This window comes from Cervus canadensis, chromosome 14, assembly GCF_019320065.1.
Source record: "Cervus canadensis isolate Bull #8, Minnesota chromosome 14, ASM1932006v1, whole genome shotgun sequence".
In the NCBI taxonomy this organism is placed as follows: Eukaryota; Metazoa; Chordata; class Mammalia; order Artiodactyla; family Cervidae; genus Cervus; species Cervus canadensis.
The window spans coordinates 18,704,114-18,730,037 of record NC_057399.1 but is presented as its reverse complement, the minus strand read 5'-3'; the positions used below and the strand labels follow the sequence as shown (position 1 = coordinate 18,730,037).

General features: G+C 44.9%; 1 protein-coding gene across 1 annotated transcript; it reads left to right on the top strand.

The window, feature by feature from the left end:
* On the top strand, window positions 1-25,924 carry LOC122453185 (phosphoserine aminotransferase). The gene is made up of 9 exons (XM_043487069.1): window positions 1-169; window positions 3,446-3,506; window positions 4,470-4,539; window positions 7,087-7,292; window positions 8,272-8,444; window positions 10,003-10,172; window positions 15,784-15,912; window positions 23,755-23,892; window positions 24,793-25,924. The coding sequence occupies exons 1-9, from the start codon at window positions 110-112 to the stop codon at window positions 24,896-24,898; spliced, it is 1,113 nt and encodes a 370-aa protein (XP_043343004.1). The 5' UTR covers window positions 1-109; the 3' UTR covers window positions 24,899-25,924.

Below are 25,924 nucleotides of genomic sequence, written 5' to 3'. Positions count from 1 at the left end.
GGGCGCCTCTGGGAACTGAAAGGGAGCGGAGAGTCCTCGCCGGCGGCACACCCGCGCTGGCCAATCGATAGGTCCTCTCCAGCTGACTCGCCGTGCCTGCAGCAGCACCATGGACTCCGGGATGCCGGTGGTCAACTTCGGACCCGGGCCTGCCAAGCTGCCGCGCTCCGTAAGTCCCAGGGAGCGCGCGCTAGGACTGCGCTCCAGGCGGGAGCAGGCGCGTTGGTGGCCGTGCATCCCTGCGTGGAGAGCTCGGATCTCCTCTACCCTCCCCGAGTCCCCTGAATACTCTGCGTGAGTGTGCACGCCCAGTTCAGGTTATGTCGCGGGTGGGCCTTTGGAAGAATACTTTGGAGAAGGAAACTTGTTGAAGTTTGCTTGCTCAGCTGCCCCTGGCGCCGGCTAGTGGTGCGCCGCGTGCTGAGTTCGGCCTGCCGGGGACCCGCTGGCTCGTTGCGCAACACACCTGCAAACTCAGGCGCTGTGCCTTCAACCGGGTCAGACTGGGGGTGCGGCGGGAAAGAAAAAGCTCTCAACTGTGCAGTCTCCTTGCCCAGCAGTGCTGCGAGCCAGGCAGTGTTGAGTGGATGAGTGAATGGACATGGTGAATGAGTGGTGAATGGGGATCGTGTTAATTGGAGCGAAGCGTAAACTAGAGGCCCGTGCAAAACCCCTCGGGAGCAGTGTTGGCTTCAGTTAGCACTTGGCAACATTGCTTTTCAAAAATGTAAGTTTAAAAGACTTCAGTCCAGCCCAGCCTCTCCCTCTTTGCCTCTCAGAGACTCCACCCGTCCCTAAAGCTGTTCTTCTCTGCTCTGTTTCACGCATAGATTTTTCCACCCTGTACTGGCGTGTACCCTAAAGGCATTCTAATATTCAAGCTCTGGTAGGCACCGGGCAGCTAGCCCAGTTCGCTTCACTTTGTTCTGGAGCAAATGAATGACTGAATTCTCCCCCGGGCCATTACCAGACCTTTCAAGTGCAAGTGTAACTCACTCCCTGCCTTCCCAGCCCCCAGCCGGGTTCCAGCTCCTTCCCTAACCTTCAATACCCACTCCCCTCAACCGCATTCTTCTCCCCAACCCCCAGCTGTGAAGGAGGCCTGGTCTCTAATGTGCCTTGGACGCGTTGACCAGCTGCCCCTGCTGTTACATTTTGCTTTTTCTAACCAGGATAACTCTGATAATACCTTGTAGCAACATGGGACATAGCCAAGTGCTTTTCAATTATCTATTGTTAAACAGAGTGGAAATATCCCTGGGACAGAGCCTTCTTTGTGTTGTCTTAAGAAGAGAGAATTTTTATAATTTTAGACGGGAAAGAACATTTTGCTTTTCTCAGTGCTCAGAGTAGCGGAGAGTACAGGGCTTACTTTTTTCTTACTTATTGCAGTCTGTTTTAGGTGGGATTCCCTGTCATAAATATGCAAACGTTTCTGCTACCCTCACCGGTTTCCCCCTCTATGTTTTGGAGTCTTTTGCATATTTGTTTCCTGTGTAATTTGTTCTGCATTTATTATAAAGATAATTGTTATCAGTAATACAATTACTTATTATTTATTTTCCTGGAGGATTTATGCCTTCATATGTGCTCTCTAACCTGGGAGGGGGCAGCTGTTTCTATTTATGTGTCTTCTTGAGTTAGTTGAATTATAAAGATTAGAGAAGTTTTGCAAACTTCTTTTTGACTGTAACCATAATGAAAAATATATTTCACGAAGTGAGCACGTACCTGCACATAATTAAAACAAAAAGTTTATGAAGTACTTAGCCTGATGACTACAACATACACAATTTAATATTCTATTCTGCTCTGGTCTATTCTAGTTCATTAAAAAAATATTGGTTGTGATCCACAAAATGATTGCATTCTTCAGTTTGAAAAAAAATAAACTTCACTTGATTAGAGGGGTATGCTTTTTGGGTAGAAGTCTTTAAAGCTTTTTATAATGATTTTGGTTATAAACCTTTATAGATTTTTTTTTCCAGAGAATACTATAATAGAATTCTATAAGAGGAAGGGAGTCTGAAAAGAAGTTCAAGGATGATTATCACAGATGTTTGTTTATACTAAAGAAAAGGATTCACTATAAGTTTGATCAGCCAGTGCTAATGTGTCCAACAAAAACGATGACAAATTCTTAAGCCTTCTTCTTTTTTTTTTTTTTTTTGTCTAATTCTTTATTGCCGAACTGTTTTTTCATACAGGTTGTGATCTAGTTTAGGTTATGTTTTATGAGATCTTTAGCTGGTGTATTTTAAGGCAACCTCCTTTGATGGCAGGATGCTTCTACAAAGGGTTTGTCTCACCTATTTTGTATACATTTTTAGAGCTTTTCTTTCTGATATTTTTACTTTATGGCAGTTCACTCATACTCAAAGGTGGAGAGGGAATAATATAATGAAATTTATAGACCCAGCCAAGATTTAACAACTAAGGACATTTTGCCAATCTTATTTCGGCACTCCCTCCCCTATACCCCCTTTTCCCCCTTCTGCTTCTGGATAAATTTTAAGCTAGTTCCAAATATTATGTCACTTCACTCCTGTAAACACTGCAGCATGCATCTCTGATAAGGGCTTTCTATTCTTCTTACTGAAACGTGTATGAAATATATAGATGGAATAAGTACATGTATGTGTGTGTGTGTGTGTGTGTGCATGCTAAGTTGCTTCAGTCGTGGCCAACTCTTTGAGACCCCATGGACTGTAGCCTGCCAGGTTCCTCTGTCCGTGGGTTCTCCAGGCAAGAATACTGGAGTGGGTCTCCTCCTGCAGGGGATCTTCCCGACCCAGGGATTGAACCCATGCTCCTGCCTTGGCTGGCTGATTCTTTGCCTGGGAAGCATCCCAGCCCAGTCTTAATTCACAGCAAGTGCTTCCTACTTCCTGCCCAACCCCCCCATTCCAGTATACCAAAAAGATGGAAAATTGAGTTGTCGGTTTAATTTGGGCATGAATTATTTTTTGTTGTCCTCTATACCCAGAACTTTTTGTGCTTTTGCTTTCAGAGAGTGGCAAATGCAGTTGTGAGAGTCGCAAATGCGATTGTGAAGTGGACATTTTCTAGGGAATCAGATTTTTTCCCAAAGTTATTCTTTAACGGATATTGACAGGTAACGAATTGTTATTAGAAAACTTACCACTTGATTTTTATTTTACCTTCAAGTGAGTTTTTATCTCTAAATTCGTGCCTTTGGAAAAACTGTATCTTAGAATCAGTCACATTTCATAAGTTCATACTCAACTTGAGTGTAAGTTGCATCATGGGGTTCTGTGGGAACAGGCAGAGAAAGACGATTGGCTGTGGCCGGGACAGATGCTTCCTCACAGACCCAGAGGGTGGAGCTTCTCCTTGCCCCTCCTCTTTTGCAGTTTGTGTGTCCAGAGAGACTTGTGCACAGCATACTGAAATCATCCTATTTTCTTTTTATTTTTTTCCCTAGGTGTTGTTAGAGATGCAAAAAGAGTTATTAGACTACAAAGGAATTGGGATTAGTGTTCTTGGTAAGATTTACTTTTGGATGTTGTTAATGTCCAGGATTTAAAGGGAACCTACTAAAATGCATCATCAAGCCTAGAATTTCTACTGGGTCTTCCCATAGGCGTTGGTAGATATATTTTTAAATTTTAATAACTTCTGTGGCATGTTTGATCAAAGCAATTTTGAAATCAACATAAATGCTGGTGAGGGGTTTATACATCTCAGCTTACCGTTTCATAATTGGTTTTTGCTATACATAAGATCCGAGATCAAAAGATTCTGTGCATTTGCATAACAGTGCCCAAACATTTATAATATTGTTTCACATTCTTTTTACAGTTCTTGCTGTTCTTAAACATGAACTCATTGAATGTATAGAAGTACACAAGCCTTTTTGGGAAGATCTTGCATGTTAATAATTCCATTGTTTCTCTCCCCTCTGTTATTAGGAAAGATGACCTTTGAGTTCTAAAATGTACCTTTTTAAAAATTTTAATTTTCTTTTTCGGTAGTTCCAGAGGCTACAGAGTATTAAGAGATCGTAGGGTTAACTTTGTGTGCTATTGCTATTAAATTTTGTTCCTTAATTTGAATTAAGTGACATGTACTTAAATTTCTGTGAAGGGACAGCACAGTATGGCATTTTGTGCTGTAGTCCTAAAGGGCAGCCTTTGCAAACAATTCTTGTTTGTGAGAAAGTGATGAGAAATCAGAGACTGAAGAATAAATTAGCAAATGGCTCAGTCAGTGACTATCGCCATTTGAAAAAGATCATTCTGCTGTGACAATAAAGTTAAAATGTTTGCAGTTTGAAAATCAATTTGGATTTTCTCTTAAAATGTGTGGTCCATCATTTGTATGCAAAATAACTGACATTTCCCATTGTTATTTTATTTGCAAATTTTGTAGTTACATCTTCAATAACTTTTGTTCCTTTGGTTTTGAACTGGAATTTTTTAAATTGTTATTTATTTTTCCTTCTACAGAAATGAGCCACAGGTCATCAGATTTCTCTAAGATTATCAATAACACAGAGAACCTTGTACGGGAATTGTTGTAAGTATAAAATTTTAAAGACAAAGTTGGGTTTTTCTTGTTTGGCAATCCATATACGTAGGTGTATGTTGCATTACTACATTCTGCTATGTGTTCGGAATATTTCATTCTTAAAAGTTATCTTTTTAAGATTCTTTTAAAAGATCTTTTTAAAGATTCTCCCAGATTCACTAGATCAGTACATAACGCTTTTCATTTGATCCTCATCCTGCATTTGTGTGTTTATTTTTATTTTATGTGGTTTTTCCAAAGATTTGAAATCATTATATCTGGGAAAATTTTTCAGCACTGCTGAAGTTAAATTAGATTAGAAGGGATTTAAATGACAAGTGGTCAACTTTGTCAGCATAATTAATTGTAATTTAGTTCACTGGCTTTTAAATTATGTGCCTCATACAATCTGTCAGAATCACCTCTTGGGAGAAATATTAAAAAATTCAAGTGCTGGGCCCCACCCAGACTTGTCGAATCACAGCCTCTTTAGAAACTTCATTCTTAACAGACTCTGGGCAATTTTAAGGGTTATGAACTCTGGAAACTGCTCCTCAAATGAACTCTCTTAGTTATCTGCACTGCTTTTCTTACCTAGCAGAAACTATATTCTTAAATAGATTGTTGCTTTAAGCTACAGTTTTATGCATTATATACTCACATGGACATACAAATATGGTCACCTTAAAAACAAAATACTCATTTGTTTTCTGCTTATAACACTGGTGCATGTTCATGGTGGGAAGCTTAGGGGAAAAAACTCACAGATTTAACTGGAATTGTCCATAACCCCACCAGTCAGGAGTAATCATTGTTAAAGTTTTAGGGTTCATCCTTGCATTATTTCATTAACAAAATTGGATTTGTACTAACTGTGTAATAACTTGCTCTGTAAATTGCCTTAATAAAATGCCTCAGATGGGGCAGGCTTAGTGACATTTTCTGAGGAGTGTTAGAAGCCCATGGCAATGTGCACATCAGAGGCAGTCATCATCTGTTTGACTAAGCATGCGGGGCTGCCTCCTGGGTCCCCGTTATGTTCACGGAGCAATCCAGTCCTTCATGAATGCTTGGAATGTTGGCCCAGAGACGTGCCATTTGACCCACAGAGCTGTGAGCCTCTCCAGCCTGGACTTGTGGCTCAGTGTATGGGCCAATCCCTTTGGACCCCTGTACCCAGACCTCTGGTATCCTTCCATCCAGTTCTTGGCCTCGTTCACTGCATCTGAATAACATAAACCTGGAACCCTGCTTTGGGCTGCTCTCCTCCCAGCTGCCGAGAACTTGATGGTTAGAGCCTCCCAAGGCCTGTCTGCGTGCTCTGCTATTCTCCAGAGCCCTGGAGATAGGCAGGCACATCTCAGAACCAGATACGTGCACCCCACCCCACCTGCTGGCAAGCCCAAGACCCTCTCACATTACCCAGCTCTTTGCGGCTTTCCTTAAGCCTCTTTTCTGGAGCTCTGTCACCTGTCTGTTGCCTTCTACATAACCTGTTCCTAAGCTCTGACACCGCTCAAAAGCTCGGGTCCAGTTTCCATGGCCTGTGGCTATCCCAATCATCATCTTACTTTTCCACGCTGGAATCAAATCATTTCACTCTTAATCTCAGTATATATGGGGTAGGTGAAACATGCCTATAGGTCTAAAGGGTTATGGAAGATCCTTCTCCACTGTTCACCTGATTCATAGCATGGACCAGCACATGTATACTTTTAGGACTTTTAGTTGCAAAGTGAGAAACCCAACTCTTGGCTTAAGCAAAATAAATAAATAAATAAATAAATGTATTACTTCATAGGACAGAAAAGTGCAGGAGCTCACATGATGTAAGAAAGGTCTTTTCCTCTGTCTCCTGGATCTGCTTTTTTATGTGTTGGCTTTATCAGATGGCCACCAGTGGTTGCAGATTTTGCTCCTACAAGTTCTTTCCCTCAATTAGAAACAGCTTCTCTTTTCTAGAAGTTTGGATCCAAGATTTCAGAACCAAACCCCACTGGCCAGCGTGGGTCATGTGCTCATCCCCTGGAGCTGGGATTGGGCACCCTTGAACCAGCTGGACTGAGAGTGGTAGCCAATGCTTCCCTAAAGGAACAGCAGGGTGTTAGTAAGATTCTGTCGAAACAGTAACCATAGGCTTTCAACATGAAAAGTCAGTGAAAGTGTTAGTCACTCAGTCATGCCTGACTTTTTGCGACCCCATGCACTGTACCCTGCCAGGCTCCCCTTCCATGAAATTCTCCAGGCAAGAATACTTGAGTGGGTAGTCATTCCCTTGTCCAGAGGATCTTCCCAACCCAGGGATCAAACCCAGGTCTCCTGCGTTGTGGGCAGATTCTTTACCATCTGAGTCACCAGGGAAACCCAGACTTCCACTGTGGGGCCCGGTAAATATCTGTGCAAGAAACTGAGTAGATAAGTGACTGATGTGGGGAAGGCAGAGGTGGGGCTTTACCATTGCTCTTATAGTGTGCCCACCCCAGGGTAAAGTGCTGGAAGAGCATCACTCATTCTCGATCTTTGACCCTGTTTACTGTCACCTCTGCTTCTGCCCAGAGCCATTCCGGACAACTACAAAGTGATTTTTGTACAAGGAGGTGGGTGTGGCCAGTTTAGTGCTGTCCCCTTAAACCTGATTGGCCTGAAAGCAGGAAGATGTGCTGACTACGTGGTGACAGGATCCTGGTCGGCTAAGGCTGCAGAAGAAGCCAAGAAGTTTGGAACTGTGAATATCGTCCACCCCAAACTTGGGAGTTACACGAGTAGGTGCTGGTAGCTGAGCTGGTCTGTGAAATGCTGGCCAGTGAGTGGGTGATCCCTCCTTAGCTAGCAGGTTACCCCTGCCCTGGGCGATTCTTTCTTCCCCCGTTTGATACCATTTAGATTGGCTGCCTGTTCCTGTTAAGATTACTAACTGGCTGCTGCAGAAAGAGTATTCCTAGGCTGTTGTGTGCGTGCCTGCTAAGTGGCTTCAGTTGTGTCCGACTCTTTGCAACCTCATGGACCATAGCCCACCAGGCTCTTCTGTCTATGGAATTCTCCTGGCAAGAATACTCCAGTGTGTTGCCATTTCCCTCTCTACCTGAGCTGCTAACTTAGTTGCAAAACCCAGGGGCTGGGTTGGCTTTAGGTATGACTTAATCGAGGCCCCCGCTCCTACAGTGAGAGGAAGTGTCCTGGTCCTGGTGTGTCCCTCTGTCTCCTCCACAGTCAGGAAAGCTGCCCCCTCCTTTTTAGAAGATGGCTGCAGCTGCTCCTTGCCTTATATTCTCCCAAGTTTCAATGCCTCTGCTCACACATTCCCAGTAAGTCTCATGTCTCCTGTGTCCCATTCCAAATCAGTCAAGCGGCCTTGCCTGAATTGCATTCTACCTTCAGGGCTGTGGGTAGAATTGGTTCTACTGGAATCACATGAGCTGAGAGTGAGGGAGATTGGCACCTAAAGGACACTGTCAGTGGACCTAGGATGTTGGATGCTGGGTGACAAGGAAGAACCCAAATACCTACCACACCATTCTTGAAGATTATTTGCCCCCAGTAAAAGTCAAAGGGTGAGATGGAGCATCCTTTTAGGATGTTGGTGGTGATTGTAACACTGGATGAGTAAGATGCCTTTTGCTTGTGAATGCTCTGGGATCTGTCTTCCCCTCCTAGGCGAGGGGTGTCATAAGTGGTGGATTCCCGTCTCCCTAAGGGAAGAGGGGAGGAAACGTGGAGTCCCTAACTTGTCTCCTGTGATAGAAATTCCAGATCTGAGCACCTGGACCCTCAACCCGGAGGCCTCCTATGTGTATTACTGCGCCAACGAGACTGTGCATGGGGTGGAGTTTGACTTTATCCCTGACGTCAAGGGAGCGGTGCTGGTCTGCGACATGTCCTCAAACTTCCTGTCCAGGCCAGTGGACGTCTCCAAGGTAAAGCGTGAAAGAGGCCTGGGTCAGGGGGAACCCAGCGTCTTGGTTTTTCTAAGGACATTTTAACACATACTAGGGCAGGGAAGGGCCGACCTTGGTTGTCAGAATATTTACATCCGGACGTTCACAGCCCTTTGTTGACAGTTGCCTCACAGGGTCATCCTTGAGTCCTTGGGGGAATTCACTTGCCTCTGAGAGTGGCTTTTAGAAATTTTTTCATTGACACCTTGGGAATTGCTTGCTGTTGTCAAGGGAAGATATGCATTATCCAAACTTGGGGGGCTATGAAGGAGTCTGGCCTTACCTTGTTACCCACCCCAGCACCAAGAGCATCCATAGGACATGGAGATTTCCAGGTGGCTCTCCAGGGTGGGCAGTGGGAGAGGCACCCACAGTTGCACAACATGGCGGGGGGCAGGGGTTAGGAGGGTGATATCTGTAAGGAAGTTAAAACAAACTAAGTGGTAATGTGCCTTTTTAAAAAAAATTCTGGTAAAATATACTTATTATAAAATCGACCATTTTAACGATTTTTAAGCATACAGTTCAGTGACATTAAGTACATATCCATGATTGTCCAATCCTCATCACCATTCATCTCCAGGACTTTTTCTTCCCACTGAAACTCTGTCTGCATTAAACAACAACCCCAGTCCTTCCTCCCCCTAGTCACTGGCAATCACCATTCTCTCTCTATATATATATATAGTTTTTTTTAGTCTCTGTGAACATGACTGGTCTAGATAACCTCCCATCAGTGAAGTCATGCAATATTTGTCCTTTCTTGTCTAGCTTGTTTTCACTGAGCATAATGTTCTCCAGATTCACCCTTGTGGTAGCATGTCAGAACTTCATTTCTTTTTAGGCTAAGTAATATTCTGTTGTGTGAATATATATATTTTGTTTATAGCCTACTTTTTATTTTCACTTACCATACACTGGCAATTCTGAACAATGTCAATTGTGAAAATACCTCTTCCTGTTGGGCCAGGCTCTGCCCCTCCTCCCCTGTGGGATGCTGCTGAATTTTCCTAAAGGTTTCATGGGGAGACATGGAAGAGGGTTCTATATCTTACATGGAAATTGTCCCAAAGTACCTTAAAACATCTCTTTTTCTGAATTTTTTTCTCTGTTGGGCAGGTTGTCTCATTTCTCAGTGTCTTATGATTGTCCCTTTATACAAATATAAATAGATTTAAAAATTGGTTTCTTTAGGTTACCAAGGACAGCAGCCTTATTTTAAAGATGGGCTTGGATGTAGAAAAAAGATGTAATAGAGCGAAGAGGAATAGATACAAGGTCTTCACTGTGGTGGGCTTGGGCTGGCCTCTTCCTGGGAAGGACCAGGCAGATTTGTAATCTGCAGGCTCTAAACTCACAAGTATTGATTTGCTGTCCAGATAGAGAGTCCTTTAGAAAGGGGAATTTGCTCTAAACAGGATTAAAATAGAGTTACTTCCTTATAAAAACTGTGTTTTAGAAAGAGAATGGGGAATTTGACATACATTTATGAAAGATGACCAAGTATGTTTAAAATAGCAGATTTTCTCTTTGGCAGTTTGGTGTGATTTTTGCTGGTGCCCAGAAGAATGTTGGCTCTGCGGGGGTCACGGTGGTGATCGTCCGAGATGACTTGCTGGGGTTTGCCCTCAAAGAGTGCCCCTCAGTCCTGGATTACAAAGTGCAGGCTGGAAATAACTCCCTGTACAACACACCTCCCTGTTTCAGGTAACTCCAGGGTGTGGCTTGGGGACCAGGGAAGGGGGGGGTCTCAGTATTTCCCATCAATACGAGGTGACTTTCTGGAGCTGGACATGATTCTGTGAATTGGTAACCTAATTGCCCAGATGTCCTTCAGGATTCTCTGCCCAGCTTACCATTTCCTCATCCTCCTCTGTGAACTGTCTGATCAGCTTTCCTTTGCCTTTCTTTTTTGGGATGTGGTTCACCATTAGCCCAAAAGCTTTCTGCACATGAAGTGTCATGCCTGCATCTCAATCAAGCACTGCAACTTTAGAGAAGAACTTTCAAAGGCTGGGCTACCTGCCTTTTTCGTTCCCTTCCTGGGCCTGCTTGAAGCCCACTGCTTGGCATTGAACACACTGGCTGGAACAAAGACTTCTCTGTTTTTCACCCAGTCTGCAGGGGTCCTGTTAGCCTGGCTTCCTGTTAATCCTAGTCAGAGTCTGCATCATAGCACTTTTGGGGAGAGTAAGGCTATCCCACCTTATGGTCGTTTAACTCCCAGACACAGGTAGTTGGTGAAAACCTTTGTGATACCTAGGATTTAGCCTGATAAGTTTTATTACTAACAATCTGTGTGAGTTTAGGCAAGTTGCTTAATCTATCTGTGCATCTGGTCTCTCCAAAAGTAATTAGTTGCCGATGAGGATTGGATGATTAAAATATGTGTCTAATGTGTGCTTGGAGGCTTCCCTCATAGCTGGCAGTAAAGTATCTGTCTGCGATGCAGGAGACCTGGGTTCGATCCCTGGGTTGGGAAGATCCCCTGGAGAAGGACATGGCAACCTACTCCAGCATTCTTGCCTGGAGAATCCCATGGACAGAGGAGCCTGTAGCGACTAAACCTCCACCACCAAAATGTGCTTAGCGAATGCCTGGCCCTCAGTGGCTTATAAATGTTAGTGCTGTGTTGTTATTTACCAGCAGGGTTTGAACCCAGGCGGTCTGACTTGAAAGCCTGGATAAGTACCCCGGTACCTTCATGTTCTTTACCAGCAAGATGACCAGTGTGGGTTTGTGTTGGAAGGATCCCGTCTCTGGAGAATGGATGGCTGTTGGAGTCCAGCTCTTTGAAGTTTTTCAGTGATGGTGGACGTTCTCATAACAGAGCATATGAAGAGGGGCTTGGGCCAGTGCAGGCCTCGGCTCAATGGGGACCAGGGCTTGGTTAGTGGTCCGAGGCGCAGCCTGTGGGAAAGACACTCCTTCCATATAATTTAGCACAGGAAGAAAAGAGCTTTCTCCAGAGCTGGAATGCTGGTGGAAATTGTTGCTGGTTTTCTGCGTGGCTCACGTAGGCTGCAGCAGCTCTTTAGTCTGTGTCCCCTGCTTCCCTCAGGGAATGGAGGTGTCTGGTATTTTCTCCTGGTCGCCTGTCAATCCCACTCTGCCTCACTCCGGTTGAAAGTGCTTCTGAAGTGCCTGGTGGGGATTGCGGGGCAGGGCTGAACCTGTCTTGCCCACCTGTCTTGTCTCTGGGGTTTCTGGTAGTGGAAAAACCAGCGACCACTGGCCAGCTGGGAAGCGAGCCCTGCTGTGCCGAGAAGTGCTGGACGGTTGGGTCCCCGGGGGAAGGGGCTCTGGAGCCAGGCCACACCGCGGCAGGAGGTGCTGGGAGGCATTCAGTCCTTCCCTGTTAGAACAAGCCACCAGGGTCTGGTCTCGGGCACGTGAGTCTTTCAGGCAGAGGCAGAGACCACCGAGGCTCTGGGATCGAGAAAGTGTGCAGGGCCGGGAAAGCCCTGGCCCTGGATGTGCCCTGAAGGCCAGCAGTTCTGATCAGCACAGCCTGGGGGAGCAGGATGAACTCTTACCCTCTGGCACCTTCTCTATGTGAGTGAGTGACCTCGAAGTCAATTTTTTTAAAAAAATGTAATGAATGTGTTAAAAGGTAGCCTGCTAATATTAAAAGTCAGCAGAAATTGTGAGTTAACAGGTGAGTCTGTCTAATGGGAAATGAAAATGTCTGGACTCAGGCCTGGTGGAGGCAGGGAGAGAAAGTCCTCCTTGAGTGGCTCGCTGAGGGTCATTCCCCTCCCAGCGCCTGTGCAGGCCTCCACCCCAGGCCTTGACCAGTCCCGTGTGCAGGGTCAGCCTGGTCACCTGGCTCCCTGCCTAGAGCCTCTCTGCCCAAGGAGGGAGCTGAGCCAGACACACAGACACAAGGAGAGAAAAAGAGCAAGGTTTCTTCTCCAGACAGATCAGGAGAGTGAAAACTGAGGCCATCTCAGGGCAGGGCTGACAAGAATATTTGATCAGAATTGCATGTAGCTGATTCACTTTGTTGTACAACAGAAAGTAACACAACATTGTAAAGCAGTTACACACCAATTAAAAAAAGAGAGAATCATATAAATGCGGAGGTCAAAAGAGATTGGGTTAAATATATTCTGACCCAGGACACCCCTTGGTGTCTTGGATTCTTTTACTCTAAAAGAAGAGAAAAGGAAAAACAGTAAGCATCTGTGTGATTGAGTAGCCACCTTCAGTCTATGACTTGAAAAACTAAGATTTCATTTGGTGTGTTTTTAAGATTAGAAAATTGTAGCTCTCCCAGTGAGAACAAGCATCGGATGGAGAGAGGAGGATTTGTGCATGACACCCTCCCCAGGCCTGGCTGTGAGCTGATAAGGCACCCAGAACAGTTCAGAACTTTGTATCACGTGGAAGTCCTTGAAAATGTCCCAAGTTAAAAAAGAAGCTCTTTTTTTTTTTTTCTAATAAAATTAGAGCCAAGTGACCAGAGGCCCTGGGCCGTTTGTTTGAACTCAGCTGGACAACTGGCCTTCACATAATAGCCTGTAACCCTGAGCAGTGAATTGGGGTGGAATAAAGGACCACGTGGACATTCTGTTTAACACTAAGCCCAGTTTGTGGACAAGCAAACAGATTCCTAAACTTCCCTTCTAACCCTCTAAGGCAGATTTTCTTCCATGACTAACGGGACCTGTAAGTATAAATTCGTTTTATCTATAGTATGAAGTAAAGTAGCTAGTGAGAAACAAAATATTCCCCACTAAACTGGGCCATCTTTCTTATCAGAATGGGAGTGTGAGCCTGCCCAGGAGGCTTAGTCCTTCAGAACAGCCAGGGAGAGTTTCCAGGGCTTTCTGGGGTGCTTTCCTAATCTCTAGTGCCCAAAAAGCATTTTGTATTGCTTAGAAAAGTTAACACAAGATCTTGGCAAAGATTTCTGAGGCGAAACTACTGTTAACTGCTTGCTGGGCAGAGCAGATGCAAATAGAGCCATATATTTAATTCTGCAAATGAAATGTTACCCTACAGGCTGCTTTGTGAATTCTTTTTCCACCCAGCAATGTACTGTGAATTTCACGGCTGTGTCAGGACAAATGCCTGCCTTTTTTCCCCTTTGAATTGCTGTGTGATGTTTCAGAGAATGGATCTGCTGTGATTTCTATAGTCATTTAACGCACAGGCTTAGACAGTACACTTACACTTGTATGAAAAGAAAGTGAAAGTGTTAGTCCCTCAGTGGTGTCCAACTCTGCAACCCCGTGGACTGACTGTAGCTCTCCAGGCTCCTCTGTTCGTGGATTTCTCCAGGCAAGAATATTGGAGTGGGTTGCCATTCCCTTCTCCAGGGGATCTTCCCAACCCAGAGATCAAACCTGGGTTTCCTGCGTTGCAGTTGGATTCTTTACCGTCTGAGCCACCAGGGAAGTCCTAAGCTGGTGGCATTTTAGAAGTGAAGACAATACATCAGTTAAAAGGGATACCCTGGTTAGTGGGGAGAATGGAGACCAAGTTGCAAGGCTGCATAAGCATCTTAGGGCCCCTGTGTTTTGAAGATTTTGGATGGTATGGGAGTGGAAGCGTGTGTTAGCTATGCATTAGGGGTTCCGGATGAGTCATGAGGCCAGACATCCTTCCACTTCTGGGGCATCTGGTCTCCAGGAGAACCCGCTTCCTTCCAAGCCATCTGCCTTACTCTGAGGCTTTGTAGACAGAAGCTAAGGATGCTAGTTCTGGGTGGCTTGTAAAACGGGTGGGTTCTCTGCTGACTGTGCTGCTCAGATCTCATTAGGATTAGCCAGGAGCATGGGCAGTGAGTCTGGGTATGGGGCTGAGTCACATACCAGAGGGAAGTGTGCGGGTGCTGAGGTCTGGCTGGGACCATGGACCTGGTCTGAGCCTTTGTTGAAGCCGTGATGTGATGACTGAAGTAGCAGCTTGGGAACCCTGGGAAAACAGCTGCAGTGAGAAGTGAAGCTCAGTCACTAGCATGTACTGTTGAACAGGCAGGACTCACAGGTGACTCTGCTGGGATCATGTGGCACGGTGGGTTTATGTGGTTCCTGGGGGAACGAGCAGTTTGGGGTTAGATGGAAATTCTAGAGCATCTTACAGGAAAGTGGGAGAACACCTTATCTGGAACACACGTGTGAGCTGTTACGCCCCCGCAGCAGCTGCCATGGTGCCAGCCTGACCGGCCCACGGGCAGGTGAAATCATGGTTGAGGGTCTGGAGCCCCTTTGTTATTGTGAAAAGAACTGGCGCTTTGGAATCAGACCAGCTGGGGTTGGAATCCTGCTTTATCAGCTGCTTGTTGGATGTAAAAATCATGCAGAGTCAAGCTCTCTGAGCCTGTTTCCTCATCTGTAAAATAAGATGATGGCAGCTCCGGCCTCAGATTTTTTTTGATCAGTCAGTAAAAGGGAGGGCAGCCAACAGGGCGCCTGGCCTGCTGAATGTTGCTTCCCTCCCCTCGCTTTCTCCTCTGCCCCTCTGATCTCTCAGTCTTTATCCAGAGAGCTTCAGCTGAGGCTGTAAACACCCAGCAGCTGATTTCTGCTTTGAGCTCCCTCCCCTCTGGCCCTGGACACCATTTCTCATTCCTTCCAGGGCCAAGTGGGGAGGCCGCTGGGGAAGCTTCTGGAGGCAGCCCCACATTGGCTTCTGCTACCTTCTGGGGGTGGAAATACCACAGTTCTCCAGCCACCTGGAGGCAATGAAGGGGCCAGTCAGTATCTTGGACTTCCTTGGGACAAGCTTCTTGTGTTAAGAGTGTCTTCCCTTCCCCACGCTGTCACAGTGTTAATAAACGAGGCAGCAGCTATGTTTGGGGGGGCGGGTCCCCACCCCAGACCTTCACTGGACCTGGACACCCAGCAACTAAGTCTACACAAATTCCTCTGGGGAACCTTTGTCCCCCCTCGTAGACAGGGCATAGCTGGCCTCCTCCATATGCCCAGCTCGAGCTGTGTCTTTTCCACAGAAGACCTCTGTTCCTGCCCCGTGGGGTTTCAGTGAGGTACACGTGGAGCCCTTCGAACCATTGTGTTTTTCAGTTTTTGGTTGTGCCGTGTGCCATGTGGGATCTTGGTTCCCCAGCCAGGGAGCCAATCTGCGCTCCGTGGACTGGAAGCTCCGAGGCTTAACCACTGGACCACCAGGGAATTCCCTTCAGCAGTTTTTTTTTTTTCTTTTTAAAGAAATTTTTTCTCTTTTAAAAATAATTTGTCTAATGGTGTCTTTAAGTCTGTTTTAGTACAGCTTCAGTTTGCTCAGATGTCTTGTCGTTTATGCAAAGCTGATCTAAATGGATAATATGTATTTTTTTTACTCTTTCTTTTAGCATCTATGTCATGGGCTTGGTCCTGGAGTGGATTAAGAACAACGGCGGGGCAGCAGCCATGGAGAAGCTTAGCTCCATCAAATCGCAAATGATTTATGATATTATTGATAATTCGCAAGGATTCTATGTGTAAGTGGATGGTTTTTATCTCACATTTTGCCTCTTGTGAATTGAAAACTGTGTTTATGCTGTGTTGGTTTTGGAACATGGATGCAGCCATCTTTCTGTGAGATACTGAAGTTCCCAGGAGCGTGAGGCACATAAGTTTTCCCTCCTGCATCCACCTAGGAACACCGGGCTTTGGGACCTGTCTCCCACTGGTGGTGAAATTGCTCACACTGCACACCCCTCTCTCCCTACCACCGCCTCTCTATGTCCCTGGGGACAAAACGCGAACATGCTAGAAACTCTCAGCTTTGTCTCAGGACTCCACTGGAGACCCTTGGTATAAGCAGCCACTCCTGACCTCTCTGGGATATTTACCCTTTTAGAAAAGTTTACTCTTTCCCCTATCACAGGACAAACTCTCCAATCCCAGGCCTGTAGTCAGTGAATGGAATTGGCTCTGGTATAGTTGACTCCTAGTTAAATGTCTTTGTGACTAATTGATTCATGAACATGTGTTGACCCCTGGACCAGCGCCAGAAAATCTATGAGCCTTGTATTGATCTCTTAGGGATGCTAGAGCAAAAGTACCGCTAACTTGGTGGCTTAAAACAAGAGAAATTTATTTTCAGTTATCAGGAGTCCAGGAGTTCAAAGTCAAGCTGTCAGCACAGCTTTGCTCCCTGCAGAGACTCCCAAGAAGAGTCCATTCCTGGCCTCTTTCAGCTTCTGGGGGCTTTGGGCATTCCTGCCTCACCCCAGTCTCTGCCTCTGCTTCACGAGGCCTTCTCCTTCTTTGTGTATCTTCTCTTCTGTCTTTCAAAGGTGGTCATTGGATGTAGGATATACTCAAATAATCCAGGATGATTTATCTCATCTAGAGATCCTTAGCTTAATTGCATCAGCAAAGATCCTTTTTCTTTTCTTTTGCAGTAATTAATTATTTGGCTGCTCCAGGTCTTAGTTGCAGCATGTGGGATCTAGTTCCCCGACCAGGGATTGAACCCTGGCCCCCTGCATTGGGAGCACAGAGTCCCAGCCACTGGGCCACCAGGAAAATCCCGACCCTTTTTCTTACTACGTCACATTCACAGGTGAATGTGGAGGTGAGCACATGGATAAACCTTTGCAGAGGCCACCATTCAACCCCCTACAACAGGCCTCTCACCAAAATGCCACATATAAAGTACCTACTATAGTGTCTGGTACACAGAGAACTTAACAGGTGATGGCTTTCATTTGCTTTCCCTTCCTTCAAGGTGGGGACACCTGTGGGAGGATCTGACTTTATGCTGTGTCTGCACGCCCATTTCCACACACATATGCATAGATACTCTCATTGACCAAGCCAGGACCCCCTTCTTAGTGGTCTCTACTCTTCGGATTCTGGAGTTCCGTCTGTTGTAACAAAAACATCTAGCTGACAATAACAAAGGAATGTTCGCTCCCTACTGAGAACTTGGTGGGCCACATAAGGCCAAAAAAAAAGATGCCTCAAACCTGACTTAGAGCTGTGTGTTTCACCCAGGACTTGCTAACACGTCTCCATAACCAACCATGGGTGAGGGGTGGGGGTGCACTTTTGGGGCCATAACGGTTGCTGTCATCTCTGCCCTTAGCTGATTGCCTGCTCCTGTAAGTTCTTGGCCTGCAGCCACAAGCCCTCAGGAAGTCCAGCTTGGCTGAATGACTTAACCTTTGGGGTCCTCTTCCGTACGCCATCTGGGGGAAGGGATTCCCCACTACGCATTTCTGCCTTCTCTGTGGTCCTGTGGCTTGGCCCCTGGGAATCTTCCATTTTAGATCACATCCTGATATGTGAGAGGTGAAGCTAGAGTACTCCGCTAGCACTTACTAGAGCCATTTCAACATGTGTGATTGGCAATAGATGGTCCAAGGATAGCCAAGGGCTAAATGATGAGTCATGAGCTGAGGACAGGAGGATACTGCTTTGGCTGGAGGAGAAGGGAGGGCTTTTATTTTTTATTTTTTTGTTTTTTGGGAGGGCTTTTAGATGAGCTTCAGCCTTGGGCAGGAGTAGAATGAGGCAGAGAAGAAGGCAGAAGTTCTTCTATAAATTTTTAAGAAGGCAAAGAATGGCCTCTGTAAAGCACTGAGGGAAGAAAGTGGTATGTTTGGAGAGCAGAGAGTGGGCTGCCTAGAGGGCATGGCTTGTGCTGGGATTGAAAAGATAGTGTGGAAAGGTCTGAAGACATGTTTAATTCATTAGTTCATTTACCCATTTGTCTGTTTACCCATCCACCCACCCTCCGTCTACCCATCCATCTACCATCCATTTACCCATCCATCCATCCAGCCCTCCAGTGAATGGTGCCCGAGCACTCCTCTGGGCTAACCTGGCTTTAGGCTCTGGTGTCACCAAGAAGAATAAGTCTCCTTTTCCTGGCTTCCTAAGAGTGCACAGTATATGAATGTGAGTGAGAGCACGTGGCAGCTATTGTGAAGGGGAGACCAATTTTTCTGTTAGCGTTTGACTTCATGTATTTCTTGGGAAATGTATAGGCACAAAATGGGAGGACAGAAAGTATGGTGATGCCCCTGGAAGAAATCATTAGAAAGAAAATAAAGTATAGAAGGAACACCAAAAGTCCCAGAAATTCTTCCCCCTACTTGAGATCCTTTAAATACAAACACCCCCCAGCATCTTCCAGAAGGCAGCCCGCCAAAGCCAAGATGGCAGGTGGGTTGTCTCCTGGGCAATCTGATCACTTTCCCATGCGAAACTCCTCATTCACTTATGAACAGCCTTTTGAGCCCGAACTTACATCCTCTTCTGAATAAACCACTTTCTGGGAACTCCCATTCAGCCCTGGGCCGCCTGCCCAGAAAATGTCATCCTGGCTCATGGAATTCCTGTGGAGCCTTGTTACCATAGTCAGGAGTACACTTTGCTCCCCGTCACCCCTGTTCAGCAGTTGGACACTCACGAGCTGTCTCTGTGTGCATCTGGATTTTCAGGAAATTCTTTGCTATGGAAATATGGCCCTGAAGGAGAGGTGAGCAGTTTCTAAGAGGAATACCAAGGGACCTGGAGTTGGAATTTACCATTTACCATCACTTTTGCTCCTCATTTTTGTCCCCCGTTTGGTGCCCCCCCGCCTGGTAAAGCAGCCCCTTTATGGAACACAGTTTTGGGCAGTTTGCTGGGGGTTGGACCAGCTCTGCCAGTGTTCCTGGCCGGGGACTCAGAGACTTGAGAGGGCTGCTACTGAAGTCCCCGTTCATTCTATAGCCTGACCACCCACAGTTGCGGGCTGGCTGTGAGTTGAGCCCACGTGGGCAGTGTAGTATCTTGGCCGTAGAAGCCCCGCATTGCCACATACTAGCATGTGGCCTTGGGCAGGTGTCCTGACTGCTCTAGACTCAGTTTCCTCATCTGTACAATGGACATAAGTCCATAGAATATTATGACCATCATGAGGGTTAAATGAAAATGCGTATGAATCAAGAGTATATAGTGGAGGGGTTTAAGGGCTCTTGCTCTGGGCCATTTGTGTAAAGCATGAGAAACCGTACTTGGTAGGTAGGGAGCGTTCCTGAAAGTTAGCTCTTAATATTATTTGTGGTTTATTATGGAAAGCACCTCAGATGTTCCTGGCACATTATGTTTAATATGTATTAGATACTAATTTTTTAGAATTTATTTTAACTGAAGGATAATTACTTTACAGTATTGTGATGGTTTTTGCCATCCATCAATATGAATTGGCCATAGGCATACATGTGTCCCTTGCATCTTGAAACCACTCCCCCCCCCGCCTCCCTCCCCACCCCAACCCTCCAGGCTGTGACAGATCACTGGATTTGGGTGCCCTGCGTCACGTATCAAATTAAAATGTTTTAGATACTAACTTTAGCATGCTAAAGATGTCCAAGTGGTAGAATCCACTTCAGATCAGAGGTCACCTCTTCTCATCAACTTCCTATGGGAACCAGGCCTTAGGAGAGAGGGAAGCACCTGATGGGCCCAGTGACAACCCGAAAATAAAGCAGGCAGAGCTCTTGGCATTTCACAGATGTTAGTACATTTTATTTTCACTTCTTTGTAAGCAGACAGTGTTTTACAGCAGCACAGACAGGTTAGGGTCAGGTGCAAAGGGCAGGTGGGATCCGACAGGGTGTGAACGTGGGGAGAGTCGGTGGGGCTGGTCTCAGAGCCTTTAACTACTACACTAAGCAGACAACAGAAATCACAGATGATGCGACTTCCTATTCAAAATGCAGGAATCAGTGGAAAAGATTAGAAACGATTGTGTTCAGAATTGTCATCAGTTACATCGAAATGTATAAAAGTCAGTTACTTTCCCAAGTTCCAGAGATAACAGTAAAAAATGAGGGAAGATCCAATTCACAATAATCACAAACATTAATAAATATTAGTTAGTTCAGTGTTTAACTAGGAAAGTTAGTGCAAGAGGATAGCTGAAAAGTGTTTAACGTGAACATTAGTAAAATGTAATATTAGCATATGATCTATTAAAATACAAGCTACTGGCAGAGGGAAAGACAGATAACTGGAAAAGTTCACCAACTTTTGTTTACTTGAGAGTTGCATTTTGGTTTTTTTTGTTGTTTATTTTTTGGCCACATGTGGGATCTTATTTCCCTGAACAGGGATTGACTCCACACCTCCTGCATTGGAAGCGGGAAGTCCTAACCCGTGAGCCACCTGAGAAGTCCCTGCATTTTACATTAGACAAAAAAAAAAACAAACATGTTTTCAATTGATTGAAGCACTGATAATTTATTTAAACAAAAACTAGAGTTATATATTTTCATCATGCTATACATAAATTGTAATCAATCAAAAAGATGTGAATGCATTGAAATGCAAGACATACATATAAAATGCAGGAAAGAATTTCTGTTTACGTATAGAGTGTACAGAGGCTTTCCAAAATAAGCCATAAAACTCAAAAGCCTTGAAACTTTGCTACAGTTCAAGACATCATAAACAAAACAAAATGATAGATATAAGAAAAACTTGGTAGCATATAACTTATAAGGGTTACTTTTGCTATAGGGAAGAATCCGCAAATTTAAAAGGATAAACCAAACCAAACCAAAACAAACCAAGGCCGGAGGTGGTCTCTAACTGTATGAGCAGACAGTTGGGAAGAGACAGCTGGCTAATAGATAAAAAGGGTTAATTTCTTTAGGAAATGCAGATTAAAACCAGGAGGTGTTTCCCTTCTGATCAACAGAAATTCTAAAGATTGATAACAGCTGGTGTTGGCAAGGGCCCACACTTCGGTTCTGTCGAGTGTAAATGTGTTCAATTTTGGAGTGAAGTTGCAACACCCATCAAAGTTCACAACTCTTGCACTTTGACCAAAGACTTACCTTAGGCACCTGCCCTTACTCTGCCTGGCGTGGAAGTGTGCACAAAATCAGGTGCCCGCAAGCCCAATGTGGGATGCTTACATAACGGGGAAAATCTGGAGTCCACCCAGGTGTCCTTCAGGAGGGGTCTGATGAAGGAAATTAGGGTCCATCAATAGTTTGGGGTGGGGCTTGCCAGGCAGCTGGCACCCTATTTGCTATTTGCTATTTGTTTGGGGTCTCCAGGGCTTGACGGACACGGCTCTCTGCCAGACACTGTTCCTTCCCCTCACCCTGTCCTAACCCCTCCCTCATACCTTCCTCTGAAACCTTTCAACCTTCTCTGGGCAGAATTATTTGCTCAGCTCTTTGCTTCCACGGGGCTTGTCCCGGGCAATTTTAATTCCCTACATAGCCGTCTTGCTAGGTTGGGAGCAACTAATTCTCCTAATCTATTTCTTCTTTTCCTCAGCCCCACATCAGAGAGACTGTCGGGCACTGTACAGGTATCTGCTGCATGCTAATTTAATCTTCAGTTTCTAGGTTTTATGACATTATAGCTGTCATGGTACCATCTACTTTCACAGTAGGATGGGTGAATTTGTGGGGGAGGACTGTAAATACAGATTTGTGTTTACAGATTTGTAAACCCAGGTTCTTAATTCTTCCCCTTTTTAATATTTTTTACCCTTAAACCACATGTCCTTTTTGCCGCTCCAGCTCTATAATTGGACCCTTGCATGGGGAGCCTGAGGCAGCAGAATATCAAAGGAGGTAGACACTAAAATTTTAATTTAAATGTCAACCAGGAAACCTACTACCTGTGAAAAGGTGGGGGCCAGAATTCTGGCTCAAAGCCTATTACCAGAGACCTGATTTCCCTTCTTGGGTCTCTTTTGTCTGTTAATTTGGACTTGACTCCTGTTAACTTTAACAAGAACTGTGTGTGTGCCCTCAGGGGTGAGCATCGCTGTTAATGGGGGGCTTCCTCACACTGCTTTTATTTGCTGTTTAATTTTAATGAATCCCACCCTGTAGAAATGGAAGGATAAAACAGGATGTGCTTGAGATGATGGGGAAAGAGAGTTATGACATATTTTCCCTTGTATTTCAGAGCAGCATGTCAGCTCTCCTGTTTGTCTCATTTGGTAGTCAATGAAAAATAATTTAGGCTTGCTCGCTTTCCAAATCAGAAACTGAAGTCAAATACTACCCTATCCTAGATGAAATTTGACTCGTTCATGTTGAGAGTCTGTGTGAGCCCCGTGCAAGGTGCTGGGAATAAAAAGACAAATTTATTTGATTTTAACAGATACTTATATAGCATTGAATGTGATCCAGGCACTCTTCTAAGTTGTGTCAGTTGTCTGCCTTTGCATCACACACAGAAAACTTCAAGACTGACTTAAAACCACAGCCATTTTCATTGCTCAGGATTCTTTTCCGGCAGCAGGTTGAGCTGAGCTCAGCTGGGTGGTTTCTTCTGCTGGTCTCCTCTGAGATCACTTATTCAACCAAAGTCATCTGGTGGTTCCCCTGGAGTCTAAAATGGCCATGCTCACCTGTCTGGCAGCTGGTGCTGGCTGTTGGCTGGGGCAATTGTTCCTGTAGGCTAGCCTGGGCTTGCTTACATAGCAGCAGTGTTTGAGGAAGACATGTATAGAAGCTGCATGTGCCTTGGCTTGGAAGTTGCATGGCATCATTTCTGTTGCAGTCTCTCTCTTTTTAAAAGCACTGTTTATTTATTTTAATTGGAGGATAGTTACTTTACAATATTGTGATAGTTTTTGCCATACATCAGTACGAATCAGCCATAGGTATGCACGTGTCCCCTCCATCCTGAACCTCCCTACCCACCCTAACCCTCCAGATTGTCTCTTGGTCAAAGCAAATCCACGAGGCCAGCCCAGATTCAAAAGCTGTGAACACTAGGCCCCACCTCTTGCTGGGAAGGCTACAGAGAATTTGTGGCCATTTTCAAACGTACCACGGAAATTCTCTGCAAATACTTTGTTGTGTAGTTCTCACATGGAGAGGTACAACGGGGAGAGTTAATAAGTTGTTCAAGGTCACATGGTTTGGGACACTACAGTGTTGTAAGTGCTTTGAAAGTTGCTGCTCATTTTTAAATCTTACAGCCACTATTCCGACCAACGTTTTCTTCTCTGCAGCCTTGTAGAGAAAGGGTTATTCACGTTGCTCTGTGGCTGCCATGAGTTGGAAGCTTCATATATGTTGTGTCATTGAGCTGTCAAAACTTGTCTGAAATGGTGATTTTATTAATATTCCCAATATTTGGATGAGAAAACTGAGGCTCTTAGAAATTAAGTACAAGTTATATAAGAGAATGCTAACTCCCTTTTCCAAATGCAAATGTGGTCTCCTTAAGTAAATTATAAATGTCCTGGGGCAGATTTTTAACCTCTTGTTGCATCTAGAAAATGGTTTTTAAAAAATTTTCTGTTGACTTGTTAAAGTTGTACATTGCAAAAAATTATCTGCAACAATAAACGTGTTTTTCAGATGTCCAGTGGAGCCCCAGAATAGAAGCAAGATGAATATTCCATTCCGCATTGGCAACACCAAAGGAGACGATGCTTTAGAAAAAAGATTTCTTGACAAAGCTCTTGAACTCAATATGATCTCCTTGAAAGGGCATAGGTGAGTACATGTTGCATCCAGAAGCTTGTCAGACAATTGGTTTAGTTTTCAGATGCAGTGAAAGTGTTAGTTGTTAAGTCATGTAGGACTCTTTGTGACCCGATCGACTGTAGCCCACCAGGTTCCTCTGTTCATGGAATTCTCCAGGCAAGAATACTGGAGTGGGTAGTCATTCCCTTCTCCAGGGGATCTTCCCGACCCAGGGATCAAACCCATGTCTCCTGCATTGGCAGGCGAGTTGTTTACTGTCTCGGCCACCAGGGAAGCCCCTTCAGATGCAGAGAGAGTAAAACACATCCAGGAGCCCACCCAGCTTGAAGTAGCAGTTACTGTAACTAGTTGAAAAAGACCAGTTATTACGGGATAATCTTCCTGTTGCTTTTAGAACCCTTAGCATGATTTCTCAGCTGAGAGCATGATGGAGCCCCATCTTCTAAGAGCTTTGGTCAAAATTACCTTTGAGGCTCTCTGCTGTGACAGCTCAGAGGTTGCCATCCCATCCATGGTGCAATTGGCACAACCCTATCCGATGTAAGAAAGAGCCACTATTGTTCCCGCTGGACATCAGAAAGGGTAGTTAATCCTTTAGGCTCCATGAAAAATGTATGTCCTCACGCACAAGAGTACCTGCCAGGTCTCTGCCCCCTGTACAGAAGGCTCATCAAAGAGTTGAGTTAACCTAGGTCACATGTGAGCATGATGCTCACTGTGTTGGGAAGAATTTCTAAGGACTGAGATGTCTGAAGCTCTTGGCCTCCTATGGGTATTCTCAGGTGAGAAGTTGGACACGATGGTCTCAGCTGCCATGACTCTTAAAGGAGTGGGTGACTGGAAGGAGGGTGGTCTTGACATTAAACCAGATGCTCCTGTTCTTAATGGCTGCATCTGTGGTCCTTCCAGGTCCGTGGGAGGCATCCGGGTCTCTCTGTACAATGCCGTCACTGTCGAAGACGTCCAGAAGCTGGCAGCCTTCATGAAGAATTTTTTGGAGATGCACCAGCTGTGAGCGCATCCTGACCAGTATATACTCTGCCCTTGAACAATGAACGAAGCTGAAAGTCACTTGAGAATGGTTACAAAAATATTAACAAATATGGCATTTTCTAGAGTGATATGATAGATTCTTCTTTTTTAGAGAAAAACAGCAACATATCCACAGCTCTGCCAAACTACTGGGACTAAATCTTAATTCTGACTTTAACTGGAAGCCTTTAAAAACATCTTCCCTCTCGTTTTTTTAAAAACTCTTAATATTGTCTTTGCTGATACTCTTTCTGCTTAGATCTCATATTCAAAGCTGCCTGTAGCTTTAATTATGCAAATTGGCAGGTTATTATTTTTAGAAACACACAAACAGCATAGAGGGTGGGGTGGGGCCCTCTGGGTGCTGAATTTTGATCCTTTGCAAGATGACAGCAGTGGGGGTCTCCTGGAGTTCTGCAGCTATTAATTCCGGTCACCACCGTCCATGCGGTGAGTGCTTAGGAGTTCAGACTAAAAGGCAGACTGGAAATCTTTCCTTATACTGTTATTCTCCTAAAGAGAGGAAAGCAGCATACTGTATGTTTATATAACAAGGTCTGTTTTTAATACTACATAGTTTATATCTCTGTGCACTTAATGTTTTCTAATAATACAGTTCGTGTGGGTATATGTTCAGACTTTGAGAATTTGATAGGCTTCTTAACCTCGTGCATCGAAGTGTTCTGTTTTCAACGGTTGTGTTCCTCCCCTACCCCTTCCTTTTTAAAGATACTTCACAAGGTTTGGAAGCTCCCTGATTCCTTTTCCATTCCTCTCAGTGGGTAGAAGAAAGGTTAGTTGGTTGATCGATTGTTTTTCAGTTATGCCGTTAAACTAAAAATCTGTTAAACTCCTCTTTCATTTGTTCACATGACTGTCTATGGTGTTTGGCCAGTGATGCTGTGAGTTTGGGAAGATCTTTGCTGAAGACTCTTTTCCCCTGTTATTCATCCATTGTCAGTGTTTTATGTTGAATATATGAAGGACATTAAAGTCCGAAAACATCTAA